The sequence below is a fragment of the Diachasmimorpha longicaudata genome, chromosome 6 (genome assembly GCF_034640455.1).
Source record: "Diachasmimorpha longicaudata isolate KC_UGA_2023 chromosome 6, iyDiaLong2, whole genome shotgun sequence".
NCBI lineage: Eukaryota > Metazoa > Arthropoda > Insecta > Hymenoptera > Braconidae > Diachasmimorpha > Diachasmimorpha longicaudata.
Window position 1 is genome coordinate 10341359 of NC_087230.1, and position 25934 is coordinate 10367292.

Here is a 25934-nt window from a genome sequence, read left to right on the forward strand (position 1 = left end):
TCATGTTGATTTGGATTTCACTCGCGTCAATAGTTCTCATTAATAGTGATACTAACTGTATGTTCTTTCTTTATTTCGTTATGTTCTTTGTATCAGGCTATCAAAGCCTTAGGCTCCATATGTGTTGACCAATTTATCAATCCGTGTATAAAATCTTGGTGTTGCCTCATTTAGTTGTAAAAATCTTTCTCCGACTTCAAATTAGTATTTCAACTAAAAGTTAAGACATCCGGCTTATTTGGTGCAATGATGAAGCAGGGCAGACCTTAAACTTTGCAGAGGAAAGTCTCGTTGAATTTTGGTGCCACGGTTTATCATGGTTTTTCACCGTGGAGCCACCATCTGTGAGCCTGTTTCCTGGAGACTGCAATATTGCTGTTTTTCTTTAATTTTATAGCCAGTGTACTTGTGTCTGCACTTAGGGTAGTTCTTGAGGAACTAGAGACGATTTTACGCAACTCCTTTACAAAGACCTACTCTTACGCTGCTGGATTATATTGCTGGACCGAGATGACCTTGGACTAATCCAGTTGGTCGCTTAGCTGTTATACCTGGTTAATAGACTAATTCTGTGTGGATGGAAGTTTCTTCTGATTCTCGTGGGAGCTTTGATCCATGAGAGAGAGATAGGAACGTTGCCTTCCTCGACATTCGTACCCGGCAATGGGAGGAATGTCAACGAATTGGGTGGATCACTTCAGGGTAAAATATCATTTAAATATGTAATTGTTGTTAGTATGACCACTTACACTTCACCCCTAGACAAACCGTCCATCTTTGGTTTGGTAGCATCTGGTCATAATCCAGAACCTTTAAGTCGTTCGTCATTAACTAGCTTTACAAGCGGCTTCCACACTCTCGTGTGCTAACTCAGTGGAAAATGGGGATAACATCAGTTCAAAGGATTAAAATAACATATCGAGTAGTTTAACTCAACAATTTTAAGTTTATAGATTTGCAGAGTGAATTGTACTTGCGGCATGAATAGGGATTTTTTTTATAATGAAATAAATTTGTTTTCTCTTTTTATTTTGAACGTATGCAATTAAAATGAATAAACAGCGACATATCACAGTACCGTACGCAAAGCTTGAATTAATTTCAGCGGATAAGTGGGATATTACAGCATCTTTTGACGCCCAAAAGAGGCGGCTCTACACTCGCTTCAATACATTTTGAGGAGGATCCTTCGTTTTCATGTTATACCTTTTCCGGGGTTTAAGGGATTTTCCTAACTTTTTTTTCATTAGCACTACGTTTCCTCCTGTGTTTATTTCGGCATTCAGTTGCCTTAACATTTGTCGGGCTTTAACGACATTGCATTTTCATCATAGCCTTGCATGAATATTTTTTTCATCAATTTTTTTAATGCATCAGTAACAAAGTAAATGATGATTTGTTATGTTGAAACTGTGTAATCATTGGACCTTTTTTCCTTCATTCATTTATTTATTTTCTCTCTGTACAAATTTGATTTAGAAATTTTTCTTTCGTTATTTATGTGTTCATTTTGATTGAAAGTACTCGTGGTAATAATTATGGATCGCTCTGAGGTCCATCCATTACTCAGGATCAATAAATACTCAGGAAGAATGCAGTACGAGGGGCCATTGTTCAATTTGCGTTCAGTTTTTAAAACAATATGTAAAGTTTTTGGGAGAGGAGAAAAAGGGTCGAGGATTCTTGGACAATGAATTGTGGTATTGATTCCGCCCGTCCCAATGAGAATACTAATCCCTTTTAAAATTAAAACAAAAAATGAAAACTTTGGCAACAACACTCGTTCGCTCGCGCTCTTCACTCACTCTCTCACTCTTTCTTTTCCATTTTTTTTCTCTCTATTATCATAGACTCGGACACATTCTTTGTACACACTGGTTACAATTATCCCCATAACACAAGGATTCATTTTTCCTTGTCGTCTAATTAAGTTTAGTCGAGAAAGTTAGTTTTAATCGTTTTCATTATTCTGAGAATTTTTTTTGGATTAAGATTTAGTGGTTTTTCTCGGTCAATCTGTATGTACAGTACAGCAACATTACGCAGAGGAGTAATTTACAATTGTCTAATCAGAAATCAGGAATGGGATTCTTATGTGATTAAAAGAAATGATGAAAATGTTATTTCACTGTTCGCCTCAACCACCTATTTTATTATTTATGTTTTCCTCTTTAAACTCTTGATTATTATGTCCTGCCGAATCGGATGAATTTTTTATAACATATTATTCATATTATATTTATTACCTCCAGGATCATTCATTAATTAAGAGGAAGAGTTGTGTGTAAAAATGAAGAATTATTTTTAGTAGAAAAATTGTATTGCTTGTTCGTCCTATTTTTAAATAAATTGATTCACACAATTTATCGATTCACTTGTCAAACAAAAATAAACTTCTATATTCGGTTTGTTTATTTTTTCGTCGAGGTCAATCAATTTCTCTTTCTCTTCCTGATTTTTACATTTCATAGTGTTCCTTTAATCATTCATTGTAGAATTTAGGTTTACATAGATTTAAAGCGTGTGAATTGAAATACCACTTTTGTCGCTCTCGCTCGTATGCTTACCAATGTTCATTGCCGTTGTTATAAACGGTCACGTCCGTAAGTTGTTTATAAATTGCTTCAGGAGAATGTAGAATAATAATGATCATTGAACCAAATAATAATAATAATAATAATAATAATTGAAAAAAAAACAACAAATATATTTAAATAAAAAAGGATTCTGGGGCGAGGCGGTACAGTTTCCAGTAAAGTTAACGGGGGAGGGGGCTAAAACGTATGATGTCATCTTCAAGTTTCAACATTTGGTTCCATAAAATCCTTTGTTGAATGATTTTGAAATGCCTAGATCGTTCAATTACATCATTTTCACTCAATATTTTTTATTTCATACACGAGAAAAAGAAATTGAAAGGAAAGAAGAGAAAAACAAATATAAGTAAACCAACAAATCTCTCAACTTTCAATTTTCCTTTGCCTCCATACATCTCACTTGCAAACCAAATTTTTATTTAATAAAGATTAATAATTCATTAATACTAAATGGACAAATAATCACACAATCTCTCACGCATCGAATTATCATAAATTTCATTTCGTTTTTGTCTATTTTTTATTTTTTCATTCACCAACAAAGAAAAAAAACTTACCCAGGATTCAACGCACATTTATTTATTTAATTTTATGGTTTTTTATTTGTTTTTTTTTGTGTTTTAATTTTTTCTTACTTTTTTTTATTTGCTTTTTCTGTGTTCAGGGTAATATTTATGCTCGTCGCTCTAAACTCCGTTATTTATTTTATTTACTTTATGGATTTTGTCATTTTTAATCTGTAATTTTTATTTTCTTTCCATTTTTTTCGGTACAATATTTATTTCCTTTGACAATATATTATCGTTCACATGGTTACTGTTCGAAAGTGATTATGAAAAAAGAGGAAAAAAATTACTCGAGGAAGACAAATTCACATCTATAATTGCCATCCTCCCTTCTCCTATTTAATTAAATGAATTTGCGAAGCTACGTCGAGTCTTATAAAAATGAATTTCATAATGCAGTGCATTGAATAAATCTGTATTGGGGACGATAGGCACACTTGCAATAACTCTAAAACGCAGTTCAGACCCAACCAGCGGGTCTTCTCACTTTTATCCTCAATCACTTAATTTTTTAATTAGTTATGTTGACTTGCTACACAATCATCCTCAACATTTTAATAATAAACTACTTCAAGGACTCACTCTTTCACAGTCACCGAAACAAAAGATCCATTCAGAAAGATCAGTACTGAGAAATGCTGAACAAAAATTGATTTAAGTGTCAATAAATTTCAATGAATGAATGAATGATAGATAGAGTAGAAATTTCATTTGCCAAAATTCCATAGAGAGGATAATTAATTCCGATTTGAAGAATTTCAGCTCCAAATCCAAACTCATATTTTCTGATTTTGAAGAAAAACGATTAGTGCACAAATTCACTCAAAAGATTCCCCCAAAATCAAAATTTTCCAATAACTTCGATCACTGAAATGCCTTCTCGAAAACCATTCCCCATGTCTAGAACGAGAAAAAAAACATTGTCTCTGAAAAGTTGACGACAAGAGAAGATAGTTTTTGAAGATACATATTTTTAAGAGAATCAGCCCTAGCAAAATCATGAATTACATCCCATCATTAATCACAATTGTGCGGTAATGAAATCTTGAATTGAATTCCTCATTCAATACTCATTACTTATGAATTTTACATGCAGGATCATCATTATCTTGGAAATACTCATCTAATGACGTAAAAATGCGATTCGTTAAAAATAATGCATAGCTTCTCTATTATTTATCATTTCTCAAACGAAAGGACGAGCACCTACAATTGTTCATACAATTGTCATATCTCATCATTGTATGTGATAAAGAAGTTTCATGTTTCTATACAGATGAAAAAGCTTTAGTTGAAGTTGAAGAGATATTCAAGAATGATGATGGAGTTCTTCATTTAAGGCCGATCATGCTTATTTCATAATGATATCATTTTTCAATATGAAACTATGAGAAATCCTCAAGCACGGGGTCCATACGACGCGTATATGGATATCGCTAGCTTGGCATAAATATTTTCTTCTGGGAAAAAAAAAACATAAACTTATAAAAATTAATTTTCTTCTCACTGGAGTGAAGTGGCATTATACACTCTCACATCGCTCCCTCCCCCGTACTATTCAAGCAGTAACCACGGAGCCCAATACATTGTTCTACACCACCTGCGAGGATTCACAAATGTCCCCAGACTGCTGCCCTCGTGTCCACAGTCCAGCATAGCTCACAGGACCACAAGCATTCTATAATAATTATCAATTATTTCTCCCTTATCACTTAATTATCCAATAATATTAGTTTTATTCAATATTAATTAAATAAGCGAGTCCGTTTATTATGATTTCATAGCATCTCTCTAATCGCCACAATCTCAACTAACATTATGACTGCCTCCGTACTCATAACAATTTTACTCTCCATTAATTTTTCCATTCACTGTTCCCAATATTTGAGAAGGGAAAAAAAGGATTTCAGACAAAATCTCAGTCCTGATTTTGCATTAATCAATGATCAATTCTTTCTCTCCTCGAATGAAAAGGTTTTAGGATTTCTCGCTATTATTTCTCCCCATGATTTGAAAAATCATTCACCACAGCTGGAAGAAGCATCATCGAAATATACAATTAATCACACAATTATGATAATTTATACACAGGGATGTTATCAATGTCTGTTATACTCATTCCATCGTTCACCTGACACTGCTAATCCACTAGAGTGATGCACTTTGATCTTTATTTACTCCGTTTATCATGGATAAATCGCAATGGGGCAAGTAAAAGCTTTCCTATGGCCTCGTATCACCACCGAGTGACAACTCAATGATATTCATGTCTTGATGATTCACCCAAGGTCGATGATAATCCACTTATTAACACATCAACTGTGTATAATATTAAGTTTTCATTTTAATTAAATACGCTCACAGTGTTCATAAATTATTCTCTCAAATAATTATGTAGACTAACCAGTGTCTTATCACTCCAAAACGCTTCTCCTGGCGTTTGAAGATTTTTTTAACGGGCAAGGAGGGTAAAAAGTCACTTTTTAACTTCGTTTGCTACTGAAAATACTATACCAGATCTCGCATTATATACATTATTTCTTGTTTAATCTTTAAAGTTCGTTGTTGAGGTCAAATTTCTATCAATTTTTTTTCCTCCACCACCACTGCAATATGACTCTATGGCATTAAAAACCAACTGCAGTAACTTCAACGTTTAAGTTTGTTTTTTGTTTTTTTTGTTTTGTTTGTTTGTTTTTTTTTTTTTTCATTTTTTTCTTCACATTTCAATGATCACGTACCCTCACGACGCAATCTTACAATTTATATACAGTCTAATGAACTCAGACGTTCATTTGTCACTGAGTTCACAGAGGGATAAATATAAAATAAAACATGAAATAAAGAGGAAACTTATAAAGCACTGTTAAATATCACTTCTATCTCAATTTACATCAGACCCACCACTATGATCACACATATTTTTCAGTCCTGTATTATTTTTTTAGTTTCCAATCATCATGTTTATAATGTACTTTATGAATTTTTAAGATCTGCCGCAGCTTACAGAGTCATGAAAGTTACCGATTTTTTAAATTTAATATTTAAAGCAGTTATTAATTTTTTTTAATGAATTTATCTCACTGGCCACTGTAGTATTGGACTCGCCCAGTTGCTGCCGTCACCGGCATTTCACGCATTACTGCGTCCCATGCATGCCCAACAAAATTAACAATCTTATCATGATTATAATTTTGCACATTAACAGCTTCTTCCGGCGCCACATATCGCATTGAGAAATCTTCTTTGGACTGATGATACTTTTCAATGATGGTAACAGGTGGTGGTCCAGATATATAATTATTAGCAGGAGGGTTAAAGCTCTGTGAGTAACCAATATACGGCAGTGCTGGGACGATCATAGTTGGATGTGGATGGGGCGGTGGTACATGAAAATTGGGTGGAAATTTTTCATACCTCATGTGCTTATCAAATATTGGAGGTGGTCTATCGAAATTTGGGGGTGGTTTGTCGAATATCTGGGGGGATGGTTCTGGCACAAAAATTTGACCTGTTTCCATTTTCTCCTCACTCTCATTAGGTTGAAGGAGTAATTCGTTAACTTCAAAGCCAAAAGTTAATTCACTTGGTGAATCATTATTCCTAGACTGATCTGACGATGTTTCATCCATGAGAATAACAGCGGGTCTTGATGTTTTCCTCATCGAAAACACTTCAATTTTATTATCTTTCTCTTTGTTTACAATTTTAATGGACTTCCTGACATCACTGTCTTCCTCCTTAGAAATCTGGCTAGGATTATTAGTGATTTTTGAAGATTCTGTTGTTTTTTGAGCCGTAGCCACAGCCTGAGATTCCTTAGGTGAACATTTTGCCATTCTCTCAGTCTTTATCATGGATTTCTGTGACTCCGGCTCACTTGGACTATATGTAAAAGACTTTGGATTCTGCTGTTTAATTTTTGTTTCCTGATAATGGTCAAAAATCACTGAATTGTTCTTTCGTGAATCCTCTAGTTGAGAGGTTAAAGTTTTTTTGAAATCATAATCATGAGGAGTTTTCTTGAAATGTACATTGTCCATTTGTACTACAGGAGTCTGGGGAACTGGTGGTGTTTGCTGGTAACTCCTTTTACTTGGTCTTTGATAATTTGTAATTCTGATATTTGCATTGGAATCCTTGGGCATCGTCGTCTCTGCTGTTTCTTCCAGTGAATTGTTATTTCCGGCATTCTTGAGTTTAGGGGTGACTGTCATCTCACTATGATGAATACTATGATTGGTGTTAGCAGTCAAGTTCTTTTGTTCTTGTACATACTTTATCACCTGGATTTTTTTATTAATGGCCTCCTCCCTTGCCTCAGCCTTCTTACATTCCGATGTAGTTTTTGCCTTGCTACTTGTTGGCGACGGTGGCTTATCAAAACTCAAACTAAATCCCTGGATGTGATTTGAATTAGCAAAGTTTTGCTGGCGTAATTTGCGATCAGAATGTTGAAGCTCATCAAGACTTGGATAGTAGTCCTGGGGGAATTTGTCAGGTTCTGATGGTGATTTACCAGGTACTGCTGGCCACATTCCAGTATTCAACATGTTTGGTACCATTGTTGAGATATTGAGGACGGAACTCGGTGACATATTGATTGTTGCCATGCGAGCAATGTCCGCGTAACTGGCTTGTGGTGTGCCTGATGATGGTGGATTTTTATTCATATTGTGTCTTGTGTTTGATGTTACTGGGAGTGAATGAACTGAGTCGAGATCACTGCTATCTGATTTATCGCTCGGTGGCATGCTGCTGGCACTCTTTCTCCTCAATTCTGGTGACAGTGGAGTTCTATACTCATTAGTGAAGCCCATCGGTCGCGGCAAATATGACGCCGAACTTGCCAAATTCTGTGCCCTCCCCCCACTCGAGCTTCTCCTCTGTTTTTTACTCTTCTTCTTTTTCGTAACAACCAAAAATTCAGGCTCCTGTTCAATTTCAGTAGTAATTTTTCTATTTGAATTTCTCCGTGTTGAATTTGTATAGTCATCTCCAATATCATTGCAGTATATCGATTGTCCCTCTTCAGTACCCCAGGATCGTCGATCCCCCCGACAATCAGCCACAGTATCCCCAGTACTGCGTTGCTTAGCACGTCTGAGTGGCCCACTAACAGATCCATGTTGACTTGAAATACTGCTGGATCCACTGGAACTGCTCTTCTCAGCCGTTAGATCCTCCAATTTAGTCTTTGATATTTCCTCGAGAGAATTTGCCTTTTGGAGCTTCGATGGCAGCTGTTCACGCTTGGAATCCTTTTCCCTACTGCGAGGCTTTGCCCCCGTCGATGTTTTCACCTTAACAGTGCTTCCCCCACTGGTCTTGCCCTTTTTCCCTTTAGACTCTTTATTCTCAATGAAATTAATAAGACTGTCAATGTCCTCATTTCCCTGATGGCCCTCAACATTTTCAGCCTTGTACACAATGACATTTGGCTCCTGTGTGTGCTTTCTACGCGTCTTCTTGCGTTCACCATTATGCCCCTGTACAGCATTACCATTTTCATCCAGTGATTTTTTATCAATTAATGTCCCATCTTTATTTATGATCCCTATATTCTGCATTGGTGCTCTCGAAACAGCCATTGTAGGCAAATGCATTATTGGTACAATACTCGAGCTAACTTTTCCCTGAGATCCACCTGACATTGTACCATTGACAACACACTTGACATTGTTGTATGATTGTAACTCAAGTGTTCCATTAAATGATATCTTTGGTTTATCATGTTTATCACTCTGTTCGCGAAGTGAGTAGTCAACGCTGGAGTCAACAGGGGTTTGAGTTGTCTCAAAATGAATTATCTTCATCTCAGTTCCCTCATCATCGGTAATATCCAGGGCTGAGTGGGGTTGTTGTGTACCACCACTCGATACATCCGAAGTCACCACATTTCTGAAGGTCAATCCATTCACCTGCAATTGGAGAATATTTTAGAGTAATAAATACTTTATTAATATTCTCAATTTCACCAGAAGTTGATTCAATGCTTAAAAAAAAAAAAAAATAAGGTAACCGAAAATTTAAATATAGAATGTATGAAATTTAATTTTTTTCTGTTTTAAGCTGAGTAAAAAATAATCATTGGACACCGCAATAGGTGAGGGACTATTCACTATTCATAAATTATTCATGCTTATGAGATAACTTTTAATGGGCTAAATTGGAAATGTTATAACTTTTTTTCCGTATTCTTCATTTCTAACTTTTATCTATGTGAGAAAGAAGTCAGCTATCACAACGGGGAGTGGATGCTGAGCAAAACTCATCCCATGAAAACACAAAATATTAATTATTTTATTCGTTTTTTCGTAAATGAAGGAAGAAGAAAAAGGAGGAGGAGGAGGAGGAGGAGGAGGGGGTCTTGGGGAATTGAGTTAGCAAGCTAAACCTATGGGCTATTGAATTGCATTCCATTTGACAGGATGAAGTCGTAACTGATATTATTTACCCTGACATCAATCACCATGTGATCAGGTTTATAGTCTGGTGGTGGATTGTCCGACTCAAGCATTTCATTTGTCGTTTGTTTCACTTTTAAACACTTTTTATCAGGTTCAGTATCACTGACCACTGTAGCGGCAACAGTTGTATCACGTTTAATGTCTTTTTTATCTTTATCCTTGTCCTCTTTTTTGGTGGTACAACAGTAGGTTGGCTTGTCCAGGGATTTTGATTTCTCCTTGTTTGTCCAGTCGTAAGATGCTCTCTCTTCATAAAAACCCTTCTGATTTTTTAACAAATAGACAAAAGAAATAATCCATTATTGTCAGTCTCATAATTTGATTAATCGTGGTAAAGATTTTGCAACGAGTGTGAAAGTTGGAAAACGAGCAGAAAGCGAGAATTAATTGAACTCTACTGACAACTTGATCATTAAAATATTTCGATAGAATAATTTTTAAATAGAATTACCTTTTTATCGAAGAGTAAATCGAGATTAGCAAGGGGTGCAAGACTATGTGTTGCATTTACATTAGATGGTAATGAACCACCCTCCCTCTGTCTCGCTGATACACTAGGTCCCGTGTGTTTCTTTCCTTTTCTCCTACCACCACCATATGTGTGACTGGAGCCAGACGTGAGGTAGGCAAAGCTACTGTCAAATTCAAAACTAATCGGTTGCGCCAAATTTTGCAGTGAACCGCCGTGAGTCAGCCTTTCAGAAACGGAATCACGCTTATGGCGACGCCTATTTGACCCTGGTATGCATCTAGCGCTCGTTACCACACGACGTCCCTCTTCAGTCTCATCAACTTCAGCCTCCTGAAGAAGTTCCTTCAAAAAATATTTTTAATTAATAGCGAAAAACCTATCCATTTGTCTCAGATGATGACATTTTCAATTAATTATGATCTTCTCATTTACTTACTTTGAAAAGGTTCGACTTTCCCTCACGATCCCTGGTGGAACCTCTGTAGGTAAACGCTTCTTCAAGCAGGGCTCGCAGTTCTCTCTCGTTCAATGTCGAAAAGGTGCCTGGTTCCTCCTAGAACAAATAGAATCATTTTTTTATGGGACTTGAAGAATTTTTCATCAGGATTCCTTTAGGGAATTGGTACACGTTATGGGAGAAGCTCTATCAAAGATTCCTTATAATGAAAAATTATGATCAACCTACGAATAACATAAGATCAAGTAATAAAGCGAGACAACTGATATGAATCCTTGAATTGACAGAGGAAAACTACAAAAATTCTATGTTGTATATCTATTAAAAATACCCACGATTACAAAGCAGAAAAAGTGTTATTACGTAATGGATATTTGTGTGTGTGCATGTGTGTGTGTGTCAGCAGTAGTGACACTGGATTCCAGAATACACTATCCCCTGTTATTCTTCTACCCTCAATGTAACACTTTCATCACGCAATATACCCCACCGATGATGATAAACAATCAATACACTCGACTCAAAAGCACTTAAAATCACAATCGATTATTAATTACCTCTACATTTCCCTATTTTCAACGTGAGCCCAGAAACAGTCAATTTGTGATGTTATATGGCAATAAAATCACGATTCCAGTGATTCAAGAGGCTAATAAGGGAAGTGTGTCGAGTCTTTCCAAACTTTTGGAGTCATTCCATAAATAGAATAAGTATTACACCACCATTTGGAATGGTCCACCATAATATCACATGAAATAATTCCCTCAAATTCTTCAGTCATGCTATTGCGAAGCCAAAGATAAAGTCGAACGTATTCTCCAGAATAATGCAGTCACCAGAAAGAAATAATAATAATAGATTAAAAAAAAAAAAGAAAAAAAAAGATGAAAAAAAACGAGTGACACAGTACATGCCATTTACATAGATATACACAGCACTAAGAATTTTAAGGGTTTCACTTATTGGATCTGCTACAATATATATCAACGACAGTGCAACACACTTAATTATCCATAAATTCTAATGATATGAGAATTTTCATAAAAAACATGATATATATTGCAAGCATTGCGCGAGATCATTGACACCACGTCTCAATGAGAGCCCCAATTCTCCTTTAAAAACCACAATTGTTCCAATGGCGTGCCGAATAGTTGGCTTTTGTTATAAAATAAATAAATAAAAAAAAAAAGGTGAAAAAGCAAAGAGCAAGAGAGAAATTGGTAGCCACGAAATTATCTAGTGACGATAAAACGCCGACCACAGACAGTTCGTTGGTGTTCCAATGTCAGAATTTTTGCCAGTGATAAACTTTAACTTTCCTCACTGATCGTCCAAATATGCTCGTTGAATTCTCATTCATTCCATTTTTACACGATATATGCAATGGAACTTGGCATTTGTTTTTTTTTTTTCTCAAATAATTCAAGCAGACACTTGGTGCTATTTATGTCATGAATAATTCACCACGTATTTTTTTCCTTCGATTTGTTCATCAGTAGTGGGTAAAGAGGAAGGAACTTACGTGTAAAAGGAGAAGTGAGTGCACAGTACCGGCACGGAATTTATATTTTTAGAGGGCACCCAGGTCGTCATTCGAGCCTCAGGTTCTATAATCGCTCGTCTCTTTTTCACATCACCAATTTTAATTCATTGATTGTCAATGTTTAACGATGATTGAGCCCCTAACTGAGTGCCAATGATTTACATAAATTAATAAACAAATCCTATGAACGAGGATTTGGTAAACACTTATTAGTCAAACGCGTTAATTTATCAGTTTTTAAATATTTTTTTCTTCCAATTTGTCGGTGTTTCGAAGGTTGAAGGTAACTATCGCACAACGAAGCGGGCGCGGCGCACACTTCTCGGCATGGCCGCCGCCATTACACTGAGAATATGAACCTCGACAGGAACGTAAATAGCTACGAGACAACCCCCGTTGGTGTGAGAACTGTCCGTTGCTTGGTTTGATCCAATGAATGAAAAAACACTCGAATAACAAAACCATTAGAAAAGCAATTCAAAGACAATAAAATTCGTGGACCCCTCGGGGTGCATAAGTTTTCCCATCTACTAGATCGAGAAATTAAAGAGCCTTGAGAATGGAATTTTAATGACTCTGGCATAATTATACCAGGTGATACCCAGATGATTGTAGAGATTGTCGCGTATTTAATGAATAAATAATCACCACAACTTGGCAAATGCTCTTAAAATAGATATAAACAAAGAGTCTAAAGCCTGGCCAGATGGAAAGAGTCGGTTACTTCAGTTAAAAATTAAATCCAGACAAAAATATTCCGAATAACATTATTAGATTCTCCTGTTGTATCTAGATGTTTGCATCACTCAGAAGAGCATCTCCCTACGAATTGTACTTTAAAAGCATCAACCTTTTGGTGATTAAAACCTCTCTCTCTCTCTCTCTCTCTCTGAACGAATTCCAAATAACATCCCTGAAATTCTCACCTGTTTCTCTCCCGCCGCACCCCCCTCATTGGTACTATTACCGCCACCGATAACCCCCTCACCACCCACAACAGTGACACTAATCCCCATATCATCACTCCCCTCAGTATTTCCACCATCACCACCACTTGTCTCATCATTCTGGCCCTTGTCAGGTGCCACAGGCTCCTGTCTATTCTCTGGCCCTGGGGCCATTTTGACCAAAACTGACAATGCCGTATCAGCCGCACTCATAACCTCTTCATAATTCACTTGCACTGACTAATCCCAATTCATCTAGCTCCACACCGCGATACATTAAAAATCCAACCTCACACATATAAGAAACCACATAGTCCCCCTCGCCCCCTTTACCCGCCGACCCTGACAATTACGAAAATAACGAAATAGTCCTCAATCTTTCATGAGTCGCTGTATGCACTCCCACGTTTCATCGTCATCTGACATCACGCACTTTTCCCTACTCACCAATATTGTTTAGTAAAAAAATGAAGGATAAATAACTGCAACGAAGTAATTAGATGACTTTGGAGGTTATAATTGTCATCACTGTCACACAATTCACCGAAAAATTCACGCTTGGGCATACACAATTCTCGTAATACCTTATCTCGTGTATTGACGGCATTCACATCTCATCCACTGTCATGTTCATTCCAATAATGACAAGAACATTAATCCGGTGATAATTGTTGACTAGATCAATCAACTACCTCTCAATTGCAATCTTGGCCCGTAATATCCTCGAGGGAGATTCTTGACAAGTTATCGATCGTCCGGCGGAGGGGAGCGGAGGGGGGTGATGGTGGTGGTGGTGGTGGTGTGGTTACTTTTCGTCGCGGGTTTGTGGACTTGCCAACACACACATTACACATGAACATAGACGCGCGCTGGCGCATATATACACATCAGTATTGTTGTATTGTATATTTCCTCATAGATGAAAGCACACGAGCGTGCGAGCAAACAGAATAAAACGCCAAAATGAGATGACTTTTAGGAAATGTGGTGATAGAACAGTGTGAGCTGTCCTCCAGCATCAATTTCTCGCTATATCCTAAAAGCTTTGGCAAGCCTTTAATAGCAGGGACCCAATTCCCCGTCAGGTTTTCCGTCAAATTTGCCGATTCACACCTTCACAACCGTTGGTACGAAATTTTTACTTTTCCAACAATATAGGCTCACATATTCTCTGGCTCTTTCATCAGTCATTTTACTTGACACACAGTTTATTTTATTTATGATCTTCTGTGATGGAGTGTACACTGTTGAACATTTCTTTCACATTATCTGGCAATCGTGAATTACAATTGTCCAATTTTTTTTTATTGTTTAAAATGGTGGACAAGGGATATCTGCGTGTAGAGGTGAACTTCACTTGGATTTGCTGGAGAACTTTACCGATAAAACGGTATTCGCTTTTGCGCAGAGTGTGAGGAGCAGACGGAATGAGACACACCACTCAGAGACGGATGGACGGACGGAGAGCCCCAGAGCCGTTGGGCTTCCGAAAATGTCGTCTGGTAACGGAGCCAGGTGTGTAACTAGTTGTTCCAAGTCCCTTCGCGACCATTTCTCCGCTACGTCCAACGAGAATTTAGCTGGATTTTTCATCGATGAACATGGCTTTTCAACACTTGTTGCAGTAGAAATTAGAAATTACTTTCATTAATTAGAGAGGTGGGGATAAATTTTTCAACTGGTGGTGATGGAGAGACAATTGAGTTTCAACTGTACTACTCATACCAATGTACCCGGTGGGATCGATAATACTCGAAGGAGTTGCTGTCGAGGTCGATTCTCATGGAATAGTCGACTCTTATCAAGTAACATTGTCATAGTTGTTCATTCGTAAATTCACAGACACGCTGGAGACCGAGGCCTAGATTTCATTCTTATTTTGTCTTCTCATAAGTGCTGGATTCAATAGGTTTACTACAATTATATTGTAAAAACTCGAAAATTTTTCTTTTTTTTCAATTTAATAATTAATAATGATTTGGAGCACAGGTGAAACAAAGAGCTTTCCAGATCTGTTTAACCACTTGTTTCAACAACAAGTGCCAAATAATCTAAGCCGTTATAATGTCTGAGACGGAGAATGTTTTCCTTTTTGTCCCAAATTTAATTGGTAAGTGTAAAAATTTTTCCATTTGTTTTGAATTCAATTACTTGTCAATATCGTAAATTAATTTTATGAATAGGACTTGGAGGTCTTCTTCATCCGGATCAATACTCAATGAATAACATCTTCTTTTGTATTATTAACTCTTATTTATCAAAAGTTCAAAGCTCAACTAATAGCGATAATTTGTTTTTCGATTTCAGGTTTTGCCAGAGTTGTTCTAGCGATCATTTCTTTTTATTATATGCCAACACATCATGTTATTGCGATATGGTGTTACGTGACAAGTGCTCTTCTGGATGCTGTTGATGGACATGCAGCCAGGTACTTCAATCAGAGTACAAGATTCGGAGCGATGCTCGATCAGCTGACTGATAGAGTTGGAACAATGTGTCTGCTTGTCAATTTGAGTATGTTCTACCCGACATATGCCTTCTGGTTTCAGTTGAGCATGGCTATTGACATTTCTTGCCATTGGTTGTACTTGCACACGTAAGTTATATACTTAATTATCAATACTGAGATGAAAAAACCAGTACGATTTATTTTATATGACGTAAGTTTAACAGCTAAATTACCAGATAGTTAAAGTGGTATTGCCAAAAAGCAAATAACCCTCCCATAGATTCCCATAGAACATTCTTACGGATGGTTTTCAAAAATGGAAAATTTCCACATGTCAAAGATGAAAACAAAGAATGAAAAAGAATTTTTCATTTTCTCTAATTGGAATGTTGCAAAAAAAATGAGTTGGAAACTAATAAAAAAAATTAAAATCATTTTTGAAAAAATTACACATCAATCACAATCAATTATTTTCAATTTGCTGTTTTTTAAAAGTTAAAATAAGGCAAGTTCTTCGACCGCATATGTTTCTTTCTCTTAGTACATATGTAATTTAACTTGTTCAGAATATTTTTTTTATGCTATTAACTGTTCCAGGACGATATTACAAGGGAAAACCAGTCATAAATTTATTGATATGTCGGGGAATCCCATTATGAGAATTTATTACACGAATAAGCTGGTTTTGTTCATCATGTGTGCAGGAAATGAAGCATTTTATGCTGCCCTATATCTTTTGCATTTCACCGAAGGACCTACATGTGAGTGTCTAATCAAGAACGAGGCTTTGGCCATTTAAGAAATCACTGCATCACATTATTTCCAATAGTGATTTTTTGCAGAAATTATCCCATTTCAAAATGTTCAATAATTACTAATATTTTCGGAATTTGTTTTCTCTTCCTCTGGCCTTATCTGTGAAAAATTCACCAGTTATCACTTACTAATTGACAAATGTAATGCTTTCAATTGTTGACATTTCATCAACGAGAAAAATGTATTTATTAAATCTTTCTGTTTTAGTACTCGGCATGAGCTTATTCAGGGCTGTGATGTACATTTCTGCTCCCATAGCAATCATCAAGACTGCAATATCTGTTATCCATGGATATGTAGCCTCTCTGAATCTCAGTATAATTGATGTGAAAGAGCGTGAAATTTTGCAGAAGACTAAATAATTCATAGTTTTTGATCCGGAATTACTTATTAATTCAATTTAATCAATTTTCGTGGATCCTCAAATGATGGGCATTATTGTAAATCAGATGCGTGACATTAATTTGTGAAAATTGTACCTGCCTTTACAATAATAATGTTTATAGGGGAGAATAAATTCCCCGACCGCGTTATGTTGCCAAATGATTAATAAAATAATTAGTATGAGGGACTTTTGCATTGTATTATCAATTTATTTTATTGGTTTAATAAATAAGAAAAGCATGTATTATTCATGTCTACTGTGTGTCATACTAATTTGGGAATAAGTATGTCTCGGAGAAAATCACAGCTGTTCTTTTTTCTATTGGAGAAACAAAATATTGAATATTTTGCATCCTCGTAGCATTATAAAAAACAATCCACTACACTACATAAGTCGACAAGTTTTGAATTGTTATGTTTTCGCTGACTTTCAATGAAAGATTAAAAAGTAAAACAAATTAAATATTAAAATCTAAACTAACCTCAAATTGTATCTATACTGAATACCCGCTGTTACCTTCACTGGCTTTGAACACTGTCGCATGTAAAAAAAAAAAATTCAATGTTAAGAACGGTAAAAAATATTGTCAGCTCAAAATACTGTTTGTTCACATCTATAAAAATTAACAAAATCCAACGTTTGTCTCACGATTCTCACAATGATAATTGAAAAGCTCAGTAGTTAGCATTGCAGGAATGACTCGAAAATTAATTTTATAAAAATATTGGGATACGACGAGAACTGTTGCCAAGTTGATTGGACTGATGGCGAAGGGGGGTGAATGAAGGGAGGAGAAACGGAATGAATAGTCAAAAAGTCGAAACAAATGCCGCTAGAACCTGCCAACTTCAAACTGACTGGTTGTCAATGGTTGTGTGCATGATCTATGTTTTATTTTGCGCTCCCCGCCTAGTGGTTCTCAGAATTTCGGATGATTTGCGCAGCTGAGGGATTGGTGGAAAGTGTTCCCGCGCAATGCAAATTACACTAATGTGGTGTGGAGAAAATAAACACTTGCTTTGCTACCTTTCATTATAAACGTGGCTAACAAGTTACACCAGCCACACCGTATAATTTTTTATTTTATTTATCGATCAATTAGCCTGCCTCCCCCAGCGGCAAATGAATTGTACAAATTAAAAATGTAAATAACATTCAATCAATCCAAAAACAATCACCCTCAACATCATAAAGCAAAAATATGTGTAACCCAACAACATTAAAAAAAAAACAAACTAAACAAAATGAGTATCCATTCACTGGCAATGAAATTTACCATTCAGCCATCTTCTCTCAAAAAATTTCCTGGAGTCTCTCTATAAAAACTCGATTTTTCTTTGTTTTTTCACTCATTCGCCAAAAACATGGCGGCCCCACTTCTGACTTGTCATTATACTCAGCCTTTTAATAAGTATCTGTCATTCTGAAAAATCATCCAGAGTACCGGCTCATAGTTATTCGCTCACATAAACTCTCACCAACTGTCAAACAATTCCATAAGCCACAGACACGTGACGTTTAATTGTCTCCCCCGTGCTCGGTACATTTATAACCTCCAAAAACGCGTAATTCCTATTGCCGCATAACAAACTGTATACTTCTCTCGAATAATGCGCGCGCAGACCCTTTTCTCCAAAAAATTATGTATCAAAAAACTGCTACAGTGAAGTTGTCAGTTAGTTTTCCTCAAATTCACCGAAAATGAATGAATAATCGGTAAAAATAAATCAGTCGAAAGTAGAGGTGAGTAGCCATACAAACAAAGAAGTAAACAAACCTGGAAAGCTCCCGATCTTGTTAGGAAAAAAAAAATCTCAATTTCGAGTTCGCCGAGAGTCCGAAAATCAATGAAGTGAACTAGTCGCGATGGCATACGCACCTCTACCAAAACTGGTGCCAATTGATAGTCCCCGAGTGGCTCCTGATGAAGTATCTAAAGTGATGTATCCAGACCTTCTTCACTCTGAGCCCGTTCAACGTCTCCTGAACCAACCAAACATCGTGATAAAACCGATAAACATTCCCGAGGATTCGACTTCCAAATCGACGAAAGGAAGAATCAAAACAAGCAAAGAGAAACGCCCGAGACCTGACATCACAATGTCCCTGGTTGATCTGAATCCTGAGGATCTGCTGAAGCCCCTGAAGCCTCCCAAGTGTCCGCTGGAGCCACTGGAACCTCCGGAGTGCCCCCTGGAATCCTCAAAGGATTTTCTCAAGTCCACGAAAACTTTGTATCTACCCTCGAAAATCGCCGGCGATTCTGGCATATCTTTGCATCCGATAATCAATCGTCGAAGAAAATGCGGGCACAGCGGCCCCTGCGAAAATATAATCTGCGATGTGAACGTCCAGCAATACGTCGACATGACTGGCGCTTCCCCGTTGATTGCTACAAACATCCCAGAATCGGAAATAACCGCTCCTGTCTCAAAACACTGTGGAAATTCCCTTTGCGATGCTCTCAGTATCGATCACAATCGCTGTCGAAGATTGAAATTAGAATTGAAACGTTGTGATAAATCAAATGTCTGCGATATATGCGGTATTGTCCTGAAGAATCGAAAGACCAGAATTCATCACAAAAATTGCAAGAGACGAAACGAGTACAGGCACAATCAAGTGGATGGTGCACAGATCCTCAAAGAGAGAATGAGAGAGACCGAAATCCAAATGATGGAGGCCCTGAGGAAGAAGCGAAATGATCACGTCGATGAGTTGTCATCAGCCGCTAATGATAGGGCTGCTGAGTGTTTGAAAAAGAACTCAGAGCTCATTGTCATACCGAAAGCACCAGTGCCAGGATTCAATCAATCGTTTATATCGATTAACAACATCTCCAATCCTCCAGTACCACCACTGGCTCCGGTCCTTCAGAATATTCCAGTTGTCCTCCAGCCCCAGGCCCAGAAGTTTATCATTAATAATCAGAACTTCGTACTTCCTAATTCCGATAAAAATTCTCCATTTTCTAATCCCAGTAAATCGATTTCTAATTCAGAAATTGGAAAATCAAAATCTGGCTGTTTACAAGAGAACAGAGTCGTGATGCCTCATTTGCCACCAAGGGCGATAGCATATCCTCTGAATGTTAACGAGTGGATAGTCCAACAGGGTGCATCAGTGGCACCGAAGCCAGTGATGATGCCAATTACGGTTGTTCCCATTGCAAACCTCAAGAGTGAGCCCTCGATGCTTCATAGGAAGGAGGGAGTTCCCAGGTTTTGCATAATCGCTAATAATACCATTCAAATGCAATCATTCGTCAATGTGCAGGCAGTTCCGAGCATTCGGCCTGTCTCAGGGGTTTTGTCCGCAAACCCGGGCAAATCTCTTTTTATTAAACCGACCCCAGTTATGCCCATCAGACCTGCACCCATGAAACCTGTGGGGGCGAGGTCTCAGGAGAAGTTCAAGAAGCATTCACCCAAAAGAAGAATGAAGTATAAGAGGAGAAAGAAGGGGGAGAAAAAGCCTTTTGAATGTACGTACTGCTCGAAAAGATTTCTAACTGATTGGTACTTTAAAGTGCATGTGGCTAAGCATAAAGGGGAAAAGACATGTGTGAAGTGTGAAATTTGCGAGACATTTTTCAAAAATGATAGTGAGTTGAAGAAGCATATTAGCAACGAGCACAAGAACAAGCTTGAGGTGAAAACGGAGGCAATTGTCGACGATGGAGCGCTTGACTATGAGGAGGGCGATGGAGATGAGCAGAAAGAGGAGATCGTGTGTGAAAACTGTGAGACAAGCTTTGAAAGTACATTGGATATGAAAAATCACAGTTGTTTAGATGTTAATGACATGTTCTCCGATATTGAAATTAAGTATGAAGAGGTTGTAGAGGATGAGGAGGATATGGTGCTGGAGGCATTGGAAGAAGGAAGGGATGATGATACTGATGATGATGATGATGACGATGATGATAATAATGATGATGAGGAGGAGGAGGAAGAGGAGGAGGAGGAGGAGGAGAAAGAGAAGGAGAAGGAAAAGGAAACAACTTTTCAGGGAACTGTCGAAGAGGGAGGGGACGAGGATGATGGGATTGAAGATTATGAGGGCTTGGAGGAGATTGAGGATATGGAAGAGACTGAGCTGGTGGAAGAGGAGGAGGGGGCTAATGATGAAAATATATCTTTATCTTTTGAGGACGTCAATGGCAGAGTTAATGGAGTAATAGAGATGAATAAGGGGACTGACGATGAGGACTACAGAAAAACAAGGAGGGAAGAGAGGCATTCCAGAAAAGCTGATAATAACGAGATATACGAGAGAGCTGATATGAATTCGAGGGAGAGAAAACGAAAAAGGAGATGTAAGTCCTTGGTCACTCATTATGTTCTTATATTTTAATAATTTACTTGTCAGACAGGTCTGCTACAATTGTCCAAACGTTATAATCATTTATTTTTTCATTTACTGTTGTTTTTGTTTTTTTTTTTCAGCAATTCACCGATGAGACATGACTCCAAACTTTGTATTTTTAAAAGTTGCATCACATTTGCTCACGTCGCGGGTTGAAATACATCACGTTCACAAGTAATGTGATAAATTGACAGTGATAATTGTCTAATTTTGGTGATTGTGTGGACTACTGAAATTTGTTAATTATGGAATAATTGCCAATTCTCCAGTGGGATAGATCTTACAAGATATTTTAACTAGTGAGATAGAATTGAGTGTTTCATGTTCTAACTCTAGTCAACAGAGAAGAATCGACGATAATGTCAACCACACTCAAAACTAATTTCCATTTTGCATATTTTTTTTTAATATTCTCACATCACTTATATTATTTAATCGAATGATGATGTTCCTCGATCAGGATCAGGATTCCTGATGTTTCCACAGTGCCTTTCAAAATTATTATTAAAAAATGATGTCAAACCAAGTGAAATTTGTTTCATCATCTGAGTTTATCGTAATAAAGATATAAGCTTCAAGTTGATCTGTGGACATTTTTGTAATGAGAATTGAATTGAAATAATATATTTATACATTCAGTATTACATTTTTGAGGCAGGTTGTCGATTATTCCTGTCGGTACAAAATTTAAAAAATGTTTTTGGTAATTTACTAATTAATTAGGGAGATTAATGTTAATTTACAAATGAAATAATCTTTTTTTGTAATGAGAGTCATATTCTGTCCAGAGCCTCCAGCATAATTACACTGTTACCTCGAATTACCTGTAATAATGATGATTATTATAAACATTATGTCAATATTTTTTTGTTAATCTGAACATTATCAATTTTACGTAAATATGTCTAAATTCCAAGGGAAGAAAAATGTTTATCACGAATAATTCTTCATGTCTAAAAAATGGAATTACGATAATGTTTTCAGATATTCATGAATAGTACTCATTGATCAAAAATTCTCTCCTTCATTTTCACTCATTTTGCACTTACCACCATTCCAATGTTGTTTTTCGTGCCATCCTTACATTCTTCAACACTTTCATCAATGACCATGTTCATGAAAGGATCAAACCCCCTAAGGATACCCACAACGTGCCTCCCTCCGTTCAATTTTACTGCAAATAAATTTCATCGTATTTTCCTCACTTCCCATATCTTTTACTACAATACATATAAATAAATACTCACGGGATAATTTTTTATCCATGTACCTGGAAACAAAAGAAAAATTATTCGTTCAATTTAAACCATAGACTCTAACCTAGTAGAATATATACATATATATATACAGTATACAGTATGTATATATACTTTTGCTTAAACAGTTGCATACTCACTTTTTCAGTTCTGGAGGATGTGCCTTACTCATTTCAGCAGATTATTCTTCGTAAACTATTCCTGCTGAAAAATCCGAGAATTATAAACGCTAACGAGCGTTCTTGGAATAGGTTATTCGGGCTACTGCGATTATATGAACTAAAGAGGTCGGACTAGAGCCTTCGGGGGGGCTCCGTTTGTACTTTTCCAAATGTACAAATGATGAGAATTTTCAAACGTTGAGAGCACCGGTGTGCAGGGATCCAACTGTCGAGACAAAAAGGTAAGCTGTACATGTGGCGCTGGGTCCACATGTACAGCCACATTTTTGTGGCTGAAATATCGTAAGTGTCAAGCAAACTCATCCGTGATTTCAATCTACTACTCAGTATCGTTAAAATGTCCATCATCAGACCACTAACCTGCAACGACTTATTCAAGTTCAACAATGTGTGAGTTTCCATTCTGTCATTATTTTCATCGTAGGTTAGTTTGGACAAAATTAGGCTACTTCATTTTATAATGACATTTCAGGAATCTGGATCCCCTGACTGAAACCGTATCCTTTCGAATAATATCTCGCCATTTATTCACTTACTGTTGGATATTTTCCTTCATCGGATGAAAAACCAGTATGGCCTGCCTTTTTACATGCTGTATTTAGCCCGGTGGCCCGAATATGTACAAGTAGCTGAGTCCCCCAGTGGAGAGCTTATGGGTTATAGTAAGCTAATAACAATCATAAGCTTTGACTATCGTAAATATAGGAAAAAGAAGGCGCAATTAAATGAACAAATTAAAAATTTGATAAATAATAATATTTGTTGTTAATAACGAAATTTCACTGTAATCTGTCAAGCAGATTAAAGTAAAATTTTTAATAATCTTCCTGATAAATAGTAATCTACGTGTATCATCATTGGAGATGAATTAATTTTGCAGTTATGGGAAAAGCGGAAGGCCGAGGAGATTCTTGGCATGGTCACGTAACAGCACTTACTGTCTCTCCAGATTACAGACGGTTGGGCCTCGCTGCTAAACTCATGAAATACCTGGAGGAAGTCTCAGAAAAGTAAATGATATCGTTAATAAACATCCTGTTTCCGTATCCTTAAAACATCAGCTCAACACACTCAGTGGCATAAATTCGTATCAAATACATTTCACGTACATTAATTATTTTTTTACAGTGGTAATTATAATCCACAATAAAACATCTCAAACTTCCAGGAAACAAGCTTATTTCGTCGATCTCTTCGTACGGGTGAGCAACAAAGTGGCAATTCAAATGTATCAACAGTTGGGCTACATCGTCTATCGAACAGTCTTAGAATATTACAGTGGAGATCCAGACGAAGATGCTTACGGTAAAAAACTTGAATTACCTTATCTTTAGTTTAAAAATTTGCTTTAATGATATGATGATAATGTGGCTGGTCGAGCTACATTTATTTTTCGGCTAATCTCCGTTAATTATTTTATTCCCCAAATTCATCGAATGTTAACTAGTTTGATATACAGCTTGGTAATCCACTTGGTGGTATCAGTTCCGTTTCAATTCTCATTTCAGATATGCGAAAGGCACTCTCGAGAGATATTTTTAAACAATCTGTCATACCACTGACCCATCCTGTACGTCCGGAAGATGTCGAATGACATACGGATGATGAATAAATTTCCACTGAGCAATAACAGCATTATGTAAATTATTAATAGCATCACTAAATATCTTCCTATATAATCATAAAGCAAATGTTACATTTATTCATTAGTTTTCAATACGGATACGGATACTGTTCATTTGTCTTTTTCATATTTAAAATTTATGTACGAAAAAGACAAGCGTGATTGAGGGACTTTCCAATCGTGGAAGTAATTGACAACAACTTGCGATATTTAATTTCACTGAGTGTTATTGCAAAAATTAATGGTACATGAATAAATAAATAATGAATTATTGATCACAATGATAATTCACAATTATTGGAGACTTTTTGGATGCAAGACTCAATTGTTGGCACACCTGCTAACTATTTATTATGGTCGTTGATATCCCTGATACGGCACCTCGTAATGACCCAGAGATTCGTGGTGGCTCCTTTCATGCCAGCCGTCTGCCACTGGTGTGTGATAGAGACCGTAATTAACTCCATTCGTGGCTATTTTCTTGAGGCCCTGAATACTTGAAAGCATTAGAGCCAATTTGGCAAGAATGAGAGCCTTTCCTCCGAGCACGGCCAGAAATTGAAAGCCCATTGGTATGAGCACTGAACCCATTATCAGAAGACCCATCATCATCATCGGCATCAAGTGTTGGTGACGTCTTCTGTGATGACGTCGCCGGCCTGGCAGTATTTATATGAGAGAACATAGATATATTATTGTTTTTATCAATAATTCATTCAATTTCAAAAGTACATTTTTTTTTCTATTTATCATGAGCTTATTGATTGTATTTTAATTCTGTTGGCAATAAAAAATACCTTCAACTGAAATATCTCCTGAACTTTCCCGCATTGCATCATCAGTTCCATTCTTAGATTTTAACAATGTTTCAATGTTAATTCTCAATACGTGAGTTCTGAATATCCTTCCAAAGCGCGTAAAGACAATGTCCTTCCAAGTTTTCGCGGTATTTATGCCGCGTGCCTCTACGTCTCTATGGAATATCAAAGCACATGGAAGGATTGAAAAATAATGTTCAGTTATCTGAAGTATAATTGAAGCGGTAGTTTTCCACGATCCGAATAGCCTAATACTTACTTGTCTGTGAGATTTGTCTCTTTGTAACGCACCAGGTCTATTCCATTAACAACGGGAATCACATCGTCCGATAGTACCGCGTCGAGGGCAATAAGAGCCCGGCGTTGCAAACACTGACGCAAAATATCCAAGAACGGTTTATGGGGATTTGAATTGGCGAATTTTGGTGAACAATTTCTCAATAAAGCGTTCAAACCACTCGACCAACTTTCGGGAGCTTGACAGTATGAGGTGCTCGTGAAAATTACAAGAATGAGGGAGTAGCTCAAGGGATGAAGAATCATCTAGAGAAAAAAATCAACGATAATGATTTCGTAACCAAGTGGTTAAAGAATTAAGATAATGTCAATTTTCACCTATTTTCTCCCCAATGTAAATAATTATTAATAATTTATAAATTTATCAAATGTAGTAAAACATTTTCTCGATAAATTATACCATAAAGGCCAATCCGTCGAACTTACCGTAATTGCAATAAAAATGTATGAATATAATCACTGTTAGAATAAAAATGTCTTTCAGATCGAAAAGCCAACGGAATACTGGACTATTGTACACAGTATTGCGGCGTATTTATGCATTGAAATAAATAGGGTATGGTGGCATGTGACGGGAAATAGGTATGATTGGATGGATATCTGTATTTTGAATAAAAAGAAAGCACCGAAGGGGATCCAGGGTCGCGGTCAAAAGGCCACTGTACTTTATATGTTCGTCCAACC

At 36.8% G+C, this 25934-nt stretch overlaps 6 protein-coding genes across 10 annotated transcripts; 3 read left to right on the forward strand and 3 right to left on the reverse strand.

Annotated features, from left to right (window-relative positions):
- Positions 1–1428: 1428 nt before the first annotated feature.
- On the reverse strand, positions 1429–13280 carry LOC135163829 (uncharacterized). 4 transcript variants are annotated; one of them, XR_010299192.1, is made up of 6 exons: positions 13035–13280; positions 10542–10658; positions 10085–10447; positions 9621–9896; positions 5568–9084; positions 1429–5482 (listed from the first exon to the last, which is right to left on the reverse strand). XR_010299192.1 is itself a non-coding variant. In XM_064123666.1 (5 exons), exons 1-5 carry the CDS (start codon positions 13266–13268, stop codon positions 6244–6246), a joined length of 3831 nt encoding a protein of 1276 aa, XP_063979736.1. In that variant the 5' UTR covers positions 13269–13280; the 3' UTR covers positions 1429–6243. The 4 variants fall into 4 exon arrangements, 2 of the variants coding, with proteins under 2 accessions (XP_063979736.1, XP_063979737.1); XR_010299193.1 differs by having other exon boundaries at positions 1429–5194; positions 5295–9084; XM_064123666.1 differs by having other exon boundaries at positions 1429–9084.
- A 1271-nt stretch (positions 13281–14551) lies between these two features.
- LOC135163897 (CDP-diacylglycerol--inositol 3-phosphatidyltransferase) lies at positions 14552–16891 on the forward strand. 2 transcript variants are annotated; one of them, XM_064123800.1, is made up of 5 exons: positions 14552–14982; positions 15045–15165; positions 15363–15651; positions 16102–16265; positions 16528–16891. In XM_064123800.1, the coding sequence occupies exons 2-5, from the start codon at positions 15120–15122 to the stop codon at positions 16680–16682; spliced, it is 654 nt and encodes a 217-aa protein (XP_063979870.1). In that variant the 5' UTR covers positions 14552–14982; positions 15045–15119; the 3' UTR covers positions 16683–16891. The 2 variants fall into 2 exon arrangements, with proteins under 2 accessions (XP_063979870.1, XP_063979868.1); XM_064123798.1 differs by having other exon boundaries at positions 14556–14964.
- A 145-nt stretch (positions 16892–17036) lies between these two features.
- LOC135163839 (uncharacterized) lies at positions 17037–21231 on the forward strand. The gene is made up of 2 exons (XM_064123691.1): positions 17037–21023; positions 21154–21231. The coding sequence occupies exons 1-2, from the start codon at positions 18572–18574 to the stop codon at positions 21165–21167; spliced, it is 2466 nt and encodes an 821-aa protein (XP_063979761.1). The 5' UTR covers positions 17037–18571; the 3' UTR covers positions 21168–21231.
- Snrpg (Small nuclear ribonucleoprotein G) lies at positions 21036–22648 on the reverse strand. Its single transcript, XM_064123819.1, has 4 exons — positions 22470–22648; positions 22321–22343; positions 22123–22247; positions 21036–21897 (listed from the first exon to the last, which is right to left on the reverse strand). The coding sequence occupies exons 1-4, from the start codon at positions 22499–22501 to the stop codon at positions 21847–21849; spliced, it is 231 nt and encodes a 76-aa protein (XP_063979889.1). The 5' UTR covers positions 22502–22648; the 3' UTR covers positions 21036–21846.
- A 50-nt stretch (positions 22649–22698) lies between these two features.
- Positions 22699–24416, forward strand: LOC135163903 (N-alpha-acetyltransferase 20). The gene is made up of 6 exons (XM_064123806.1): positions 22699–22901; positions 22984–23008; positions 23083–23173; positions 23392–23521; positions 23680–23816; positions 24020–24416. The coding sequence occupies exons 1-6, from the start codon at positions 22849–22851 to the stop codon at positions 24103–24105; spliced, it is 522 nt and encodes a 173-aa protein (XP_063979876.1). The 5' UTR covers positions 22699–22848; the 3' UTR covers positions 24106–24416.
- Positions 24210–25753, reverse strand: LOC135163892 (uncharacterized). The gene is made up of 4 exons (XM_064123788.1): positions 25677–25753; positions 25213–25496; positions 24933–25108; positions 24210–24794 (listed from the first exon to the last, which is right to left on the reverse strand). The coding sequence occupies exons 2-4, from the start codon at positions 25494–25496 to the stop codon at positions 24487–24489; spliced, it is 768 nt and encodes a 255-aa protein (XP_063979858.1). The 5' UTR covers positions 25677–25753; the 3' UTR covers positions 24210–24486.
- Between the last annotated feature and the right edge of the window lie 181 nt (positions 25754–25934).

Excerpts from the sequence above, each read along its gene's own strand:
- LOC135163897 (XM_064123800.1), top strand. The coding sequence starts at position 15,120 with ATGTCTGAGACGGAGAATGTTTTCCTTTTTGTCCCAAATTTAATTG. Across the intron at positions 15,166-15,362 it reads TTTTGTCCCAAATTTAATTG|GTTTTGCCAGAGTTGTTCTA; the intron begins GTAAGTGTAAAA and ends TTTCGATTTCAG. Across the intron at positions 16,266-16,527 it reads TTTCACCGAAGGACCTACAT|TACTCGGCATGAGCTTATTC; the intron begins GTGAGTGTCTAA and ends TTTCTGTTTTAG.
- LOC135163829 (XM_064123666.1), bottom strand. The coding sequence starts at position 13,268 with ATGAGTGCGGCTGATACGGCATTGTCAGTTTTGGTCAAAATGGCCCCA. Across the intron at positions 9,897-10,084 it reads ATTTACTCTTCGATAAAAAG|AAGGGTTTTTATGAAGAGAG; the intron begins GTAATTCTATTT and ends TTAAAAAATCAG. Across the intron at positions 9,085-9,620 it reads ACATGGTGATTGATGTCAGG|GTGAATGGATTGACCTTCAG; the intron begins GTAAATAATATC and ends CTCCAATTGCAG.
- Snrpg (XM_064123819.1), bottom strand. The coding sequence starts at position 22,501 with ATGAGTAAGGCACATCCTCCAGAACTGAAAAA. Across the intron at positions 22,248-22,320 it reads CATGGATAAAAAATTATCCC|TAAAATTGAACGGAGGGAGG; the intron begins GTGAGTATTTAT and ends ATTTATTTGCAG. Across the intron at positions 21,898-22,122 it reads AAAACAACATTGGAATGGTG|GTAATTCGAGGTAACAGTGT; the intron begins GTAAGTGCAAAA and ends TCATTATTACAG.
- LOC135163903 (XM_064123806.1), top strand. The coding sequence starts at position 22,849 with ATGTCCATCATCAGACCACTAACCTGCAACGACTTATTCAAGTTCAAC. Across the intron at positions 23,009-23,082 it reads TGGATCCCCTGACTGAAACC|TATGGCCTGCCTTTTTACAT; the intron begins GTATCCTTTCGA and ends ATGAAAAACCAG. Across the intron at positions 23,522-23,679 it reads CTGGAGGAAGTCTCAGAAAA|GAAACAAGCTTATTTCGTCG; the intron begins GTAAATGATATC and ends TCAAACTTCCAG.
- LOC135163839 (XM_064123691.1), top strand. The coding sequence starts at position 18,572 with ATGGCATACGCACCTCTACCAAAACTGGTGCCAATTGATAGTCCCCGA.
- LOC135163892 (XM_064123788.1), bottom strand. The coding sequence starts at position 25,496 with ATGATTCTTCATCCCTTGAGCTACTCCCTCATTCTTGTAATTTTCACG. Across the intron at positions 25,109-25,212 it reads GAGACAAATCTCACAGACAA|AGACGTAGAGGCACGCGGCA; the intron begins GTAAGTATTAGG and ends GATATTCCATAG. Across the intron at positions 24,795-24,932 it reads AGGAGATATTTCAGTTGAAG|GCCGGCGACGTCATCACAGA; the intron begins GTATTTTTTATT and ends AAATACTGCCAG.